General features: G+C 39.6%; 1 protein-coding gene across 5 annotated transcripts in view; it reads left to right on the top strand.

Moving 5' to 3' along the window:
- Positions 1–17471, top strand: part of Cask (calcium/calmodulin dependent serine protein kinase) — a 337437-nt gene that overhangs the window by 270535 nt on the left and 49431 nt on the right. For all 5 annotated transcript variants that reach the window (XM_051141460.1, XM_051141461.1, XM_051141462.1 and 2 more), the window contains 2 exons: positions 12867–12944; positions 15444–15524. In XM_051141460.1, coding sequence (XP_050997417.1) covers positions 12867–12944; positions 15444–15524 — 159 coding nt within the window. The remainder of the gene's footprint in view (positions 1–12866; positions 12945–15443; positions 15525–17471) is intronic.

Genomic DNA, 17471 nt, shown 5'->3' on the forward strand with positions numbered 1-17471 from the left:
ATTGATTATGTTTAATTCCCTGCCACCCTCTATTGTCCCTCAATCTTTTTTTATTGTTCCCATTCCTTTTTTTTTTTCAATCTAGATTCTCCATGTTTTTCTTTCTGAACTTATTTCACTTACCTTGGCACTCTCCAGTTTATTCCATTTTCCTGTGAATGACATGATTTTAAAGCCTTGCAGCAGAGTTTTAGAGAATATTTATATACTACATTTTATTTATCCATTCAAGGGATCATCTACTTTTAACCACTCCTATTCAACTTTATACTGGAGGGTCTAAGCAATTCAATAAGGTTAAAAAAAACTCAAAGCATGACGGCTGGAAACAAAAATGTTAAATTGTCCTCTCACACCATCCACTACCAATGTTGTATGGTAAATATATAGTAGGAAAAATAGCTTCTCAAAATGCTAATCACACAGATTCCTACCTTGGTTCTTTCTTCATATATTGCTCTTTCTAGATCCCAAGTTGGTTCCTATATTCTCTATCATTGTTAAAGGAATGCGCCATCTTTTCTGAGTGTGCTATGGATTACAGGGGTTTATATAGTTCCTATTGGTTTAGGTGGGTTACATAAATCAGGGTTTGAAATTGACTTTATAATAATAAATTAGATGCTACAGTACTAAATCAACTTGCCCCAGTGTCAGTGTCACCCACTCTCAGTGACATTCTCTGTTTATATTTTACTTTATCAGAAGGCAAAGGAGTCTTCTAATAGCCTTGAAGTGCAATAAGCACTGGTTCTTTATGCTAGTCTCAAGGAAAAGAGGGGTCTCGCTCCAGAAAGGAATGTGCTATGCTCCATTAAAGACTGAGAGGTGCTTTGCAACATTAGCAACGTGCTGCTTTCTTCTCATAAAACCACTTCTGCCAGACTTTGTGTTGGTCTCTTTTTAAACTCATTTTTGCTACTTACTCTGGCTTCCAAGAGTAACCCTAATATAACATTAATGTTTTTCTAATATATTTTATTAATTTATTCATATTACATCTCAATTGTTATCCTATCCCTTGTATCCTCCCATTCTTCCCTCCCCCCCCCCATTTTCCCATTCTTCCCCTCCCCTATGACTGTTCCTGAGGGGGATTACCTCCCTCTGTATATGCTCATAGGGTATCAAGTCTCTTCTTGGTAGCCTGCTATCCTTCCTCTGAGTGCCACTAGGCCTCCCCATCCAGAGGACGTGGTCAAATATGGGGCACCAGAGTTCATGTGAAAGTCAGTCCCCACGCGCCTCTCAACTGTGGAGAACGTCCTGTCCATTGGCTAGATCTGGGTAGGGTTTCGAAGTTTACTGCATGTATTGTCCTTGGCTGGTGCCATAGTTTGAGCAGGACTCCTGGGCCCAGATCTGCCCGTCATAATGTTTTTTAAGCAGCAGGAAGATAGTAAAAATTTCTTTTGTGCAAATATTTTTACCTATAGCCACAGATATATAAGAACAGTAAAGCTAGAAAATGAGGTTAACACTTTAAAAAGTAGAAAGGATATTCATAACAGAGTATAAATATCTCACAGTTGGGCAAAGTCTTATATTTAATATCAAAAAGTGCCTTCTTCCAGGAGTTTTTATTAACACAGCAACTAGGGATAAATTCAGTTGCTAGAGTGCTTGCCTGGCATGCTTGAAGCACCGGGTTCCATCGCCAGCACCACATCAATGAGGTATGGTGGTACACACTTGTAATGCCAGCATTTAAGAGACTGAGGCAGAAGACTCAAGGACATCCAGATTGAGGCCAGCCTAGGATACCCAAGGAGTCCCCTCGCCTCCATCCCCACCCCAACCTGAAGAGGAAAGAAAAGAGAAATGAAAGAACTAGGGAAGAACGAAGAGGGCCTCCACCGTGAGATGGCTCAACAAATAAGGGTGCTTGCCACCAAGTCTAACAACATGAGGTCTGTTCCTGAGACCCAGTCTAGTCAGGTCACCTGAGGCTAATGTCTGAATATTTGGAGGGAAAGTTAAAGCATAAATTGTAATGATGCTATTCACAGAAAGGGAAGTATGCCTTTCTAATGCAAGCAATGGAGGATATTCAGTATGACTAATATTTGAATGTTTTCTTTTAAACTATTCAAAATAAACTGGGGGCTAGAGAGATGGCACAGTGGTTAAGAATACATGCTCTTCTTCCAGAGGACCGGAGTTCAGTTCCCAGAACCAATGTCAAACAACTCACAACCGTCTGTAACAACAGCTCCAGGGGATTCACGCCCTCTTCTGGACTCTATGAGCACCTGAACATATGTGGAATATACTCAGACACACACACAGAGGGCAGAGTATTTTTTTTAATTAAACAGATTGGAAAATTCTGTAGCATTTAAGTTTTTAGGGGAAACAAAAGATGCTGATAAGATAGGCAAATATTTACTCTTAAGAAAAAAAAACCACCCCTGTGGGCTTTATAAATCATTTTTTTAAATCATGGAATCAAAATAATGCATACTCATTCTTAGATGTGTAAGACATTTTTCTTACAGTTCATACATTTACAGTTCCTTAGATTTTTTTTTTTTAAATGCCATTTTAGTTTTCACAATATGTCTTTTGGACCTGTATGAACTAACTGTCTTTGCTCTATCTCATGTTTAATGTTTGAAAGGGCCTTTCGTTTTTGGTTCTGCATATATTTAAGAGTTGCGTTTCCCCAGGCTGTCCGGGAACTCTTCTGTTCAAGCCTCCTGGTTACGTGGTTTAAGCTGAAGATCTCAAGTTGGTATGTTAATTTGGGCAGGAATACAGAGTTTAGATCTCAAATTTTTCTCCAACTTACAAGTTCCAAAAAGCATCTTCATAGTGATAGCTGCTTGTCAGTTCCCTATATTTTATCATCTCCCTTTCCCTAACATTTTGCTGGATTTCAAATGTATTATATGTGGAGGGGAAGTTCTTTTGCCTCTCAGTTCTCAGTTCACTAAGGTGTGACATTGGAACTTGCTTCCTGTGCACCTAGCTTCTTCATAGATAGTTCACCCAAACTCTGAAGGAAGTTTCTAGTAAGATAGCCTGTCTCTCATCTCATCTCATCACTGCCATTTCATGCACTCCTGCTCACACTCTTATTGTCTGTCTTACTGGGCCTGTAGGCACATTTCATTAATTTGCAGCTAAATATGAACTGGAGTGTTTTTCCAGCAGGAAGTTGCTTCCGTGTCTTTAAAGTAAGTGGTTGCTAATGAATTTCACTGGTCTCTGAGGCTCTAGAAGCCCCTTCATTATTTGATCCATGCTTAGAGTCTTGTTCTAAAAGTTATAATCTTGTCCCAAGTGGTATAATTCTTGTCTTTTGATACAGTTTTCTCTGTGGAAGAAAAAAGAAGATAATGGGTTACACAATCAAGGAATCGTGTCTTGCCACTAATTTTCATTACAGAATAGTTAAAATAGATACAGAATAAATATCTAAATAAGGAATCTGTGATAAATAAAACAATGAGCAATCACTTATATTTGAGGACTAAGACATTAAGAGGTGAAATGTAATGGTGTAAAAAAAAAGAAGCTTCATTTAATGCTTTACACGTAAATTTAAAATGATGTAATGATTGATTTCATCTTTCTGTTGAAAAGTACATGCTCAGGAGCTAGGAATTGAATATTCCCACCACGTTTTCTCTGCTTCGTTTGAACCATCTGCAGTGTAGAATGCAACTTCCCAGTGGAACTGCACTGACTCTCTCCTTGAGACAGAGGTGAAGCGTGTCCGGGCAGCTGGGTGTGGTCGTATCTGACCCAGTGCCAAACACTGGCAGAGAGCAGGCCTGTCTGGGAGTGACACAGTGTGAGACATCCTGCTTCCCTTGCAGCTGTTCACATTTCCTTGTTTTTGTCTTGATTCTATGTATGTGGTTTGGTGATATATATATAGAGAGAGAGAGAGAAAGAGAGTGCTGAACTTGGATAACTAATTTCTTTAGAAAAAGAATGCAAATGGTCATTGAGTTCTACATCCTTGTTTTCCCTCTAGGAAATTAACATGAAAATCTTCCTCTATCACCTTCGCCAACTCCTTCAGCATGTCAACCTTATAAATATGTTTCATTATCTTCAGGTTTAAGGAATGCAAATGACAAAACAAAAGATATTTTAGTGTTACCAGACGACTCTGAATTTAGCTTTCTAGAGCAGAAGCTGCAAGTTATCACCCTAAAGCGAAATCCAGCTGGCCACTGTTTGATTAACATTTTATTGAAACACAGCCATGTCACTGGGTGTGGTGGTGCACGCCTGTAATCCCAGCACTGAGGAGGCAGAGGCAGGCAGATCTCTGTGAGTTCGAGGCCAGCCTGGTCTACAGAGTGAGTCCAGGACAGCCAGGGCTACACAGAGAAACCCTGTCTTGAAAAGAAAAGAAAAGAAGAAAGAAAAGACCGTCATGTCTATTCATTAATAGCTGCTTTTACAGAACACAACAGGTTTTAATAGTAGTAACAGAAACCAAATAGCCCCCCAAAAACCTAAAACATTCCTATTTAGCCAAGATAAGATTAAGATCTTAATATTAATAAATAATAAAACCAGCATGTGATTGACTAATAATTTCCAAATCATATTTAGTTTATTTTTCCATGGTCTATGAATAGCATTTTCTGCAGTTTCTCCCCTAAATTTTACTAAAGGCATCCCACTGGCACAAGTTGTTATGTATTACTAAGTTCTAATATAGTCTGAAGACATCTGCTGTGAGACAGAAGGCCAAGTTGCCATTAGCTGCTATGCTGCCTGTATAACCCTAAGTATAGCATTTCACCTGACTAGACCTTCGTTTTCTCCTCTGTGTTGATCAGCTTTCAGTTGCTATGACAAAAACACCTGAAATTATCACCTTAAAAGGAAGAAAGATTTATTTTGGCTCACAATCTTAGAGATTTCAGTCAGTTTTCCCTATTGCTTTGGGCCACGGGAAGGCAAAAATCTCAGCAGAAGAGGATGCCCACCTCATGACATGCAAGAAGCAAAGAGAAGAAGGGAATGGAATACTATTATCCACGTCAAGAGCATAGTCCCAGTGAGCTAACTTCCTCCTACTAGGCCCCACTTCTTAAAGGTTCCACCACCTCACACCAGTGCCAAAAGGCAAACAAGCCTTTTAATACCTAGGCGGACATTTATCCAAACTATAACATTGTCTTCAAAATGAAAGAATAGAGTTGTATTACTATCTAAGGTCTTCTCTACCTTAAGGAAACCTTATTTAGTAAGTAAGACTTGAAAGATACCCAGAAGAATTCAATATGATCAAAATGTGTTTAATTTCAGGGGGGAAATTTTTAGTGTCCTATAAGGATCAAATAGAAATTGTATCTGGTTCCTAAAGAAACAAGCTAAAATAAGTATTCCCACTGTGTTTATTTTTGTCGTACTCTACATTTTTTTACAAATATGTATTTATAATTTCTACATGCAAGTTCAACTTTTTATTTTTTTTGAGGAAACAATTATCACACACATACTGTGGCCTGCTACCTTATATGGGAGAGTTCAAAGGTCATGGAGAAGAAAAATAAGCCCTTACACAGCGTGTTCTATAATCATGAACATTAGACAGCCACTTCCTTTTTCGTTGTTGATGCCCTTGGTGTGGCAGGCATCCCTGAGTTGCAAAAGCACAGCTTTAGCATTGTTGGCACAGGCTACAGCTAGCCTCAGCAGCACATCCGTGTCTCCTCTCTATGGTGTTACCATAGCCCCTATTTCTGGGTTTTCTTGCTCTGTGCAGGCAGTCCTCTTGGGCAGGACTCCATCAGAGTAGCCTTGGGCAGGTTACCCTCACAGACATTTCTTTGACTTGTCACAGATATTTCTTTGACTTACAAGAAGCATACATTCTTTCCTTAATATGTATTGCAAGTGTGGGCTATCCCAGGTGAGGCATAAAAGAAACAGACACTAGTCACTTTTCACTTAAGACCGAAAATATCACTTGTTGGGCCTCCCCAAGGATTCTAGTGTGGGCCTGTAAGTTGGTACAACTCGGCAAGCCCTGGCCAGAGACCAAGGCTCTCCTGTCTGGTACTTCCAGTTCCCATGCAAGCTTTTCTAGAACGTCCTCTACCCTTCACTTTGCATTGGGGGGGGGGGGAACAGTTCCCTTTTCTTCCCTTCTCAAGAAGAAGGGGAAGGGAAAAGCAAATGTGTGCTCTCCTCAATTTTGTGACTCCTATACATGCCAGGCTTCTGCCTCTGTAGGCAGAATAAGGCCTAAGCCAGTGTGGAAAGAACACTGACTGCTGTGCAGTCTCTGTGTGTGTGTGTGTGTGTGTGTGTGTGTGAGAGAGAGAGAGAGAGAGAGAGAGAGAGAGAGAGAGAGAGAGAGAGAGAGAGAGACCATACCAAAGGCACAGAGGAGTTTATCTGAGCACCTTCCTTACAATATGGCCAAGAAAGTGTTGAGACTCTAGGCACGTGCATACCACTCATGAAGTCATCCCACAGCTAGAACTGTGGTTCTTCACTGTTGGTCTGTTTTTCTCATCTGTAAAATGGGCATAATAGAGGCACCGATGTTGGAAGATTAGCTGAGGTTAAGTGGGTACATTCATACTAAAGTCTTTGACTAGAAATTAGCATCTAGTAACTGCTCAATAAAAGAAGTGGTCATCATTAATCCTAATAATGTAAGGTGAGTTCCTCTTATCTGAAATGCTTGAGAGCTGAAGTGTTTTTTTATATTTGAGGATTTTTTTCTCCAATTTTAAATATTTGAGTACACAATGATAATTTGGGGTTAGGACCAAAGTCTAAACATAAAATCCAGATATGTTCCATATAGCATGTACAGTACACACAACCTGAAGATAACTTTATGCAACATTTTTAGTGTGCCTGGAATTTGTCTACAACCCCTCATGTGGGGTCAGATGTGGAATTTTCCACTCAGTTTGGCATTATAAAGGTTTCAGACTTCAGGGCATTTCAGATGTTGGAGCATTTCTGAATTTGAAGCATTCCAAAGTTGTGATTTTTTTCTTTTTATTAAAAATAGATTTTCCCTTGCATAATATATCCATAAAGTTTCTCCTCCCTTTACTCCATCCAGTTTCTCCCCACTGCCTCTCCCATCCAGATGCACCCCTTTCTGTTTCTCTTTAGAAACAGATTCCTATGGGATAATAATAAATATATATAACCAAATAAAACCAAAACTAACACATCAAAATGGGACAAAACAAACACATAGAGGGAAAAGAGCCCAAGAGAAGGCACAAGAAACAGACCCATTCATTTGCACACTCAGGAATCCCATAAAAACACTAAACTGGGACATAATGTATACACAAAGGACCTGTACGATAAAAAGAGAAAAGAAATAAGAAGAAAAGAGGAAGAGGAGGAAGAAGAAGAGTATATATACTTCAAAAATAATAAGAAAAAATTTAAAAGGGGGAAAAAGGAAAAGCCCTGATACAACATTGTAAGACAAGGAACCTCCAAAGATGACATTGAGTTTGTTTTCTGTTGGCCATGTACTACTGAGCATGCAGCTAACACTCGAGAGTTGTTTGTTTACCCAGTGAGACTCCCTTAGAGGAAACTAAATTGTTGGCATATTTTTTTAAATCTATTTTATTGGATTCTTATACCTCTACCTCACTTCCACCCCCTTATTCCACCCTAATCCCTTCCAAACCCCCAACACTAGAGAAAGAAGGTTAGAAGCAAGGGGACATAGACTTCTAAAGGCTACTACCTGCTGATTAGGGACGTAAGAGTTCCTTGAGGCAAGTCCAGTAGTCATTGTCAGAATATCCAGCAAACCAGCAATAGCAAACACAGCAGCAGGGTGAACCAGCAGCAAGCAGCAGGGAGAGGAGCAGCCACCACAGGCCCTCTCCAGAGTCCCCTGCTAGTACATGAGGCAAATCATAGTCACCTGCTGTGAAGCAGCCTCCTGTCCCACACCTGGGATTAAAACAAAAACAAATTCACATAACATAACTAGGTTTTTAAAGAAGCCAACACAGAGCCTTGTGGAAGACTGGAAGAAAGGATAGAAGGACCCAGAGGGGACAGGAGCTCCACAAGAAAACCTACATAGTAAACTAATCCGGGCCCAGGTGGGCTTACAGAGACTGAAACACCAACCAAGGACCATGTATGGAGTGGACCTAGGCCCCCTACACATATGTACCGAATGGGCAGCTTGGTCTTCATGTGGGCCCCCTCGTAAGGGGAACAAGGGCTGTTTCTGACAAGGACTTTCTTGCATGCTTTTCAATCACTGCCCCCTGTTGGGGCTGCCTAGCTAGGCCACCGTGGTAAAGGAAGCACTCAGTCCTGATGCAACTTGATGTGCTGGGTTGGGCAGGTAGGGGAAGGGCCTCCCCTTTTCTGAGGGGTAGGGGAGGCAGGATGCAGGGGAAGAGGGAGGGAGAGTGGGACTCGGAGGAAAAGAGGGAGGGGCTACTATTGGGATGTAACGTGAACGAACAAATTAATTAATTAATTAATTGAAAAAGAGAAAGAAACCAAGACGCACAACGCACTAAATTTTCCTTTGCAAGTGGTTATCAATTGGAGGTAGCTTCTGGGTTAGAGATTGGAGCATGTGTCCACTTCTCCCTGTGCATGCTGCCTCAGTCTCTGAGTTCACATGCATGTTGATCCTGTTGATGTAGATAGATGGCCTTGTGTTTTGGTGTTCCCCATTACCCTCTGGCTCTTAACTCTTTCAGCCCCCTTTTCCATGAGCCCCCTGATCCCTGAGGGCAGAGATTTGATGGAGACATCCCATTTAGAACCGTGTGCTTCAAGGTCTCTCTATGTAATGTCTGGCTGTGGGTTTCTGTATGTGTTCCCATCTGCTGCCAGATGTTCCCTCTCTGATGATGCCTGAACAAGGCACTATATAGAAGAATATCAATAGGAGTCGTTTCATTGCTACTTTTCTTTTTGAGAACTGTAGTAGTTGGTTTACCCTGGGTCCCTGAGCTCCTGGGCTGTGTAGTCTCAGGTTCTTACGTCACCGAAGCAATGTCAGATATGAGTTCTATCTCATGAAGTGGGCAACTAGAATGACTATTGTTGCGAAAAAATGTAGTACTGAATAGAATATTTCTTCTTAAAAGCCCACAGAGCATACAAGAATACTTTTATTAGGTCTAGAGTTTGGCCCAAGAATATCTCCTAGGCACCAGCTAAAAGACTCCAAGACTGTATTCTGACATACAGTTCTTAGATGTTAGCAGAGTCAACGCCTTGAGTGTTGTGCCTAACACCAAGAAAAAAATTTTTTCTAAAAGAAATTATACTTACAGAAGAGCTAGAGGACTGTACTTGGCATAGTAAGAGCAGGTTAATAAAACTCAAGTCTCCAGGTTCAGGAGTTGGGGAGGTGGGGTTGTTGCTCTAAGTAAAAGTTGGTGTGCATTTATTGGTTATGTAAATAGCAATACTATTCATATTTGAAAGGGTTGGAGGTAGTGTCAGCAATAGGCTTTAGTTAGAAAAAAGGCAAAGGTTTTTTTTTAGGTAAAGAATTTGCAGTATAGACAGTGTAAAGTGACAGTGCAGTAAATCTAGAAAGCAGTGAAATAGGTTTGCTATTATTGGGGGGGTTGTTTGTTTTGTTTTTTGAGGCAGGGTTTCTTTGTGTAACAGCCCTGGCTGTACTGGACTTTGTAGACCAGGCTAGCCTTCAACTCACAGTGATCCACCTGCCTCTGCCTCCCAGGTTTGCTATTCTTTTAAATGGCCTTGAGATCTTTCGTACTGTTATTATTCATCTAAGAGTGTGTGTGTGTGTGTGTGTGTGTGTGTGTGTGTGTGTGTGTGTGTTGAGACAGGGTTTCTCTGTGTAACAGCAGTTGTCCTGGTCTCAATTTGTAGACAAGGCTGGCCTTGAACTCACAGAGATCTACCTGCCTACCTCCCTGAGTGCTGGAATTAAAGGCCACCATGACCAGCTTCATCTAAGTTCTTTAAATTTTGGTTATTAATACTTTGACATCAGGGTTAACTAAGTGTCTTTTAAATTATGTGTGGGTGGGTGGGTGTGGGTTTTGGGGTGCATGTGTGTGTGTGTGTGTGCCACAGTACATGTGTGAAGGTCAGAGAACAACTTATGGGAGTCTGTTCTCTCCTACCATTGTGGGTTCTAGGGATTAAACTCAAGTCCTCAGGCTTGATGGTAAGCATCTTTGCCCACTAAGCCACATTGCTAGCCCACTAAATGGTTGCTGTTGGTGGTGGTGGTTGTTATTTTGGTTTTTGAGACAAGAGTATCTCTGTTATATCCTGGAACTCACTATATAGACCAGGCTGGTCTCAAACTCACAGAGATCCACCTGCCTCTGCTTCCAAAGTGCTGGGATTAAAGGTGTATGGCCAACACACCCAGCACCACTAAATGTTTTTTTTTTTAATTTCTTTAAATCATGTTTTGTTGAGGGGTAATGGGAGTGCACACATGTGGATTTTGGAGGACAACCTTGGAGAGTTGGTTCTCTTCTTCTACCATGTAAGTCCTGAGAATCGAGTTCATATTGACAGGCTTGGCTGAAGGTGTCTTTATATACTGAGCCATCTCCCAGGCCCACTGTCTGTACATACTGTTTATTATGTTAAGAACACAACATGGTATTTACTATCAACAAAAAGCTTGTTATCCACAGGCATAATGTTACAGGATTTATTCATCCATTCATTCACTGATAGTGTCTTTTTGTTTTGTTTTTTGTAACAGATGACATTCACTTTGAGGTTTTTGTTTTAATATTTTATATATTCAGTATTCCCTTTCTTTTCATAGGTTAGTCTGAAGAGCTAATCACTACATTATTTCTGTAAACTGGGCATTTTGGTACACACCTTTGATCCTAATACTTGGGAGGCAGTGCAGACAGAACTCTCTGAGTTCAAAGACAAGTGGATATCTACAAGTTAGAGGCCAGCCTGGTCTACACGGCAAGTTGCAGGCCAGCCAGTGAGACCTTACTTAGATAAATTTCTCTTAAAAAGTGCATTTTTTCATTCCAAATTTTAGTGAGCAATCTCTACAGATAGAAACCTTAAAAAGACAGAGACCATCCACATATGTTCCCCAAGGATTTGGTCAAACAGCATATCACCAGTTCTATAGTAAAATGTTAATAAAATGTTTTGAATAGCATTTTACTGTTCTGCTTTAACTATTTATTCAGTCTTCAATTTAGTAGCACTTTCTTAATCAGTGGCATTATGTAAAAAATGGCCCCTCCTTTAGTTTCACTTTTTCTTAGTCAGTTGTTAATGCTTTCCTAGGGATTTTTATGTATGGTATGATATAGATATTTACAAATCATCTTGCATCTAGCTATAATTGGATGAATATTTACAGTCGATACTTCACCTCTAGACTAGCATTGGTGTGCAGAGAAAAAAGGGGGACAAAACCACCCCCCAAATCTCAGGATGTTTTAGAGAAGTTAGGAAATAGAAGCCATCGGACTAACTGAGGTCATTTTTAACTTTGTACTTTTCTTTTTTACATTAAGTTTATTTTTTTATTAAGTTTACATTTGGACTGTAGCCCCCTCCTTCTTTTTCTCCTGGTCTCACCCTCCTACCCTCTTCCCCCTTTCCCCCTCTCCTTCTCAGAAAAGGGGAGCCCCTAGCCCCCATATCAAGTCTCATCAGAACTGAGTGCGGCCTCTTCTCCTCTGGCCTGGAAAGGCAGCTCTGCTAGAGGGATGTGATCCAATGGCAGGCAACAGAGTCCATGTCAGAAACAGCCCCCACTCTACTTGCTAGGTGACCCCATGAAGAGCAAGCTGCCCATCAGTTAAATATATGTAGGAAGCCTAGGTGTAGACCATGCATGCTATTTGGTCTTCAGTCTTCACAGCCGCCCCCCCCCCTCGGGCCTAGGTTAGTTGACTCTGTTGGTCTTCTTATAGAGTTCTTGTCCCCTTTGGGCCCTTCTGTCCTGACCCCGACACTTCCACAAGACTCTCTAAGCTCCACCTAATGTTTGGCTGTGAGTCTCTGCATCTGTTTCCATCAGTCGCTGAATGGAGCCTCTCAGAGGACAGTTATGCCAGGTTCCTGTCTGCAAGCATCACAGAGTATCATTAATAGTGTCAGGGATTAGCTCTCTCCCATGTGGGGGCGGGGGCGAGTCTCAAGTTGGGCCAGGCATTGGTTGGACGTTCAACTTTGCATCTTGCAAAGCTGGCCATTCCATTTCATGTAGAACTACCATTTTTGTTGCACTTCTAAACTGCAGTATATTTACTCTGACAAATTAAATAAATGTCCTTTAGCAAGTTAACGTTTGAATCTTTGAGGTTTGTGCAGAGGGATTGCAAATATATTTAGATCTTTTTTCAGTCTTCTCACACTCCTTGAATTCACAAAGTCAAAAGAGACCAAGTTTCCGTCCTTGGCACCCTGCTGAAGGCTCCAGCACTGATTCTGTTAATGAATAGTCCTAGTAAGACAAGCAGAAACCTCTGTGAGAACATTCCTCCCTAGAAATAGTTGGCCTTGCCCTTTCCCAAGATCTAGGTTTCTGTGAAAAATTCTTTCAGACTCTTGGCCAGAATTTGTTCTTTCATTTTACATCACATTCGTATTAGTGAATGTTGCTTCTGTCTGGAGGAAAGCACTGGGATGGCTGCTGTATTGACAAATGTTAATGTCTAAGGGTAGAATTTTGGTTCCTGTCTTTAAAAGCATTTACTGTAAAAGATATGCATGAAACTCATTCTGATAAGTTGTTTGAATGATGAACAATCACAGAGAAGACCTGCTGACATCATCTCCCTGACTTTTTATGAGGAAAGAGACTGTTGAAATAATAAACAGAAAGCCATAAACTGTAGTAAGACATGATAAGTATTGATTGGATTGTCTCCTTTGCCTCTTAGCTATATGACAAAATTAACACAAAGTCTTCACCGCAAATCAGGAATCCTCCAAGCGATGCTGTACAGAGAGCCAAAGAGGTAAGTGACATATTTTTCTCAAAGTACTTAGCATCGTCACATCTACTACCTTTGTTTACTAAAGACATTTGTACGTGTTAAGAGGCACATTCTTTAGGATCACAGTTTGACTCGTACTCACATTCCAATTGCTAAGTTTATCATTGAACATCCATGCGGGGCGAAGGGGAGTCTCAGCAACAGCAGTTCTCAGATTTCTCCTTCTGGTTCTGCTGTGTGAATGAACATATTAATATAGTCTTTATCTTTTTTAAATGCTATTTTACCGCACTTGGTAGAAATAGACATGCATTAAAAATCTGAGTTGCTTTTCTAATGTGGTACTATGTGGAAGTTAATTGACTTTCTATAACAATTATATATACTGAGTTCAAAGAAGTCATTTTTATACACAATCATTGTATAAAAGTGTTTGCCATAAGCCTTTTCATACTTGCTTATTATAGAAGCATGGCATTGCAGAGAGCTTGGAAAACAAAATTCACCCAGAATCCAATCACCCTACGATAGTTTCCATTTTTGTATCTTTTTCATTGTTCATTTGCATATAGAATTTGATGTATTGCCAATCAAAATATGTTTTGTGCATAGTATTGTGTAATTAGCATTTTATGCCTCTATTTGGTCTTTATAAATATAGCCCAATGACTGTGTAATTTTTTCCTATTATTAGAATGGTTTAGAAACTACCTCATTAGTAAATACCTTGGGTTTGTTTTTTTTTTTCACTGTTGGATTTTTTAAAAAGTTTTGTACAAATATTTCCTTTTCAAAATATTTCTTATAGGATGTGATTACTAAATGAAAGACAATGGAAGATATAATGCCTTTCCTAGCAGATTTTGTTTTGGGATTTGTTTTGTTAAGACAAGATCTCAACATATAGCCCAGTGTTGGGATGGCAGTTTGGACCACCCCATCCAGCTTCCCAGCAGATGTTAAACATGACTGTTGCTGAAATATATAGTATATGTTTATATACTCCCTGAGAAGTTGGACCATGGTGGCTGCCAGGCTTACCCTCTTGATGAGGCTAGAGTAAGGGAAATCTGTCTTGGTTTGCCTGTCAAGTATTCTTTGAAAGAATTACACTATCAGACAGGAATCATGAGTCACTGCCCAATCTTGACAAAACCCAAATAGACAGAAGCAGAAGCACTCTGGGGACAATCCTTTGTCCTAACTATATAGTTGAAGAATTTCCCCTAGCTTAAGAAATAACAACTCTGTACTTAAGATCATAGGCCGTGAAAGCAGAAAGGGAAAGAGAGAGTTTATGCTTTCCCCTTGTTTCCTAGAAGAGAAGTTGAAACTACACCAAAGAGAGCTACTTTAATATCGTTAAGCAATATGAAACAGCTGCATAACCCCAGTCATTAACAGGGCAGTTGAATAGGAAACACCCGTACGTGTGTGTGTGTGTGTGTGTGTGTGTGTGTGTGTGTGTGTGTGTGTGAGAGAGAGAGAGAGAGAGAGAGAGAGAGAGAGGTGTGTGTGTGTGTGTGTGTGTGTGTGTGTGTGTGTGTGTGTGTGTGTTTTGTTTGTTCCCTGTGGTTAGTAACAGAGTGAACCCCTTTCAGAAGTTCTGGTTGAGGGGCTAAGGCAATCCTAGATGGTTAGAATTCAGTTGAGTGCAGGATACAGGTCTCTGTAAAGCCAGCCATCTCCAGTTAGAATACTAACAGGTGCCTGTTCAGAAAAACAGAGGCCCTGCTGTGGGCTGGTAGCCCCGGATTATGCTTAAGATCCATTGCTGAGTGAAAGGGAGAAGTTTTTAAGAATAGTTTACTTGCAAGCAGCATTTTCACCAATGCAGAGGAAATGTTAATACCTAATTGGTGAGGAAAATTTGAGTGCAGAAGAAAAGCTGATGACGGTGTTTAAACTTTTTGAATTGGTCTTGGGTTCACTGGAATTTCATCAAAGGAGCCTTTGGTATAAGCATGGTCTTCTCTATGTTGGAAGATAAGAGTGGAAACAGCATTACTCCCACCAGCCAGCAAGGAAAATTATTTGTCTTTCTTAATTAATTATGCTAGTTAAGTAGCATACTTTTGTATATTGTTTTCATTAAACCTATGTCATCTTTTTAAGGAACTAGCAGGGCTGTTAAATTGCAAGTTAAAATTGCTGTTAAAGGGCAAGAATTAACTTTTAGTACAAATTGATTTGGGGGATGAATTTGTAAGACATTTTTTCATTAAACTATTTAAGTAATTTAAGCCTGTAATAAATATGTTACAAACTTCTCATTTCATTTTTTAGTTTTTTGTTACCTTTGTTTTGAGGTCATGAAAATAAACTATTATTGCATTTGTTTCTTTTTATTACTATCAATATTATTCTCATATTTTAATAACCTTTGAACTCAATAAATGTTTTGAAAGTAATTGCCTTTCATGCTACAAAGCCACACTCATGATTTTTCATTTAAAGGAGTTCCGTGCTTTGTAAAGCTCATATCATTTTGTACTAGTATGTATCTTATTTGTTTTCTAGGTATTGGAAGAAATTTCATGTTACCCTGAGAATAACGATGCAAAGGAACTAAAGCGTATTTTAACACAGCCTCATTTCATGGTAAGTAATGCATCACTAAACGTAAATTATAGTTTCACAATAAGTTTTTAATAACCTTCATAAAATATTGCTAGTGTCATCAAATGTATTTTTATCCTTGTACAGTCAGATACTGCTGGGATGCATTTTGAAGAATATGTCACTAGGCAGTTTGTCATTGTACGCACATTGTGTCCTTACAAGAGCCTAGGTGATATAGACTACTAGTGTACACCAGGGCGCACAGTGTATAGGCATGAATATGGCATAGTCCTGGGAGGCACTTAGATTCATGATGAGCAAAACCACATAAAATTTAACAAGCACTAGAGAAATGATGAAACCGGAAGCCACCATAAACACCAGCATGTACCAGGATCATACAACATATATTTTTGCAGGAAATATGTTCTTTGTTTTAATTTTGTTTTTAGCTTGGGTATGGTTTATTTTTGATGTAGGCTCTCACCAGGTAGCCCAGACTAACCTTGAATTCAGGATCCCCCTGCCTTGGCCTCCCAAGTATTAAGATAATAAACATGTGCTACCATGATAAACATTTCCTAAGTAGAAGGAACACACTATAAAATAATGATAAGAAGTATACCTAAGCCAATAACATCATAGCTCTCAGGGCTAATGTTTCATAGATAACAGGATGTATTATGCTTTCATCTGACTAACTGTGCGGTAGGTTTGCATTAGCAACACCACCACAGCCATGTGATAGGCATTGTACCATGAAGCCAGTAGGCCCTAGGAAGTTTTCAGCTTCAATATAAAGTTGTTTATGTAGTGTATCATTGACTGAAATGTCATCATGGCTCATGACTCTAGCACCAGACTAAGATTATAATCCCAAGCAATAGCAAATATTTTTTTGGTATTGTTGTTGACCCTGTATCACAGTTCTAAAAGTGCCGCTTGTAAAGTGTCTCTTTGAGGGCTGTGTAGACCTAAAACAAGGATCTGCTTCCTTATAGTTCTTGCATCACTCACTGGGACTCTATGCTACCTAAGCCACAAAAAGCTAAAATTGAGGACAATTCTTTTTAATAAAAAAAAAAAATTGGCTTCGGTTTTTGCATTATATTTATTTAGTGGGGCACATGTGCCACAATGCATGCATGGTCAGAGAACAAGTTGAAAGAGTCTTCTTTTCACTGTGTGCTTTCAGAGATTAGACTCAAGGGGGTTGTGTTTTAGACCGTGTAGAACTCCTGCACTCTTTTCATTGGTTTCTATGAAAAATGGGAATAGTGCTTGCATTTAGCCAGTTATTAGAAACTTGAAATAGCTAAGAAACTTTTTTGTAGAAAAAAAGTTCACAGCTGTCTACTTATCTGCAATTGAAAAGTGGAACTTCAGGGGTGGACAAGATGGCTCTGTGGCTGAGGATATCTGCTGTTCTGCCAAAGGGCCAAAGGCCAGTTATCAACACCCATGTCAGGTGGCTCAGAACTGCTGTAACTCCAGCTCCAGGGGACCCAACATCTTCTAGCCTCCGAGGTCATGTACACACAGGTGTATAGACACAGATACATAAATAAAAATAAGACAGATTTTTTTTTTCTGAAGGAAAAAAAGCATAATTACAGATGGAAATCCATGCTGAATATAACACATTTAAAATAGTCAGAGCTGTAGATATGGAATATGTGCAAAGAGGTGAAAATCCACTAACTTTCCTCTGGAAGAAAAATGTGACTATTGTTCAGATTACAACTATTTGTTTTAGATGCTAATTTAAAATAATAGTTACAATGAAATATATGTATCATATGGATACCTGTGAGTTTTTAAGTACATGCTATTTCATTGTACATGTCATTTTTCTCAAACTTTAACATTGTCCTTTTAAGTAATCATCTTAAAAGAAGCAATTTTCTATTTCTCCTCCCTAATTTTCCTAAGTTTTAGTGGCTAAACTCAAGCAAATCTCTGAGAGTGTTTAATTCCACCCTTTCT

The sequence above is a fragment of the Acomys russatus genome, chromosome X, assembly GCF_903995435.1.
Source record: "Acomys russatus chromosome X, mAcoRus1.1, whole genome shotgun sequence".
Lineage (NCBI taxonomy): Eukaryota > Metazoa > Chordata > Mammalia > Rodentia > Muridae > Acomys > Acomys russatus.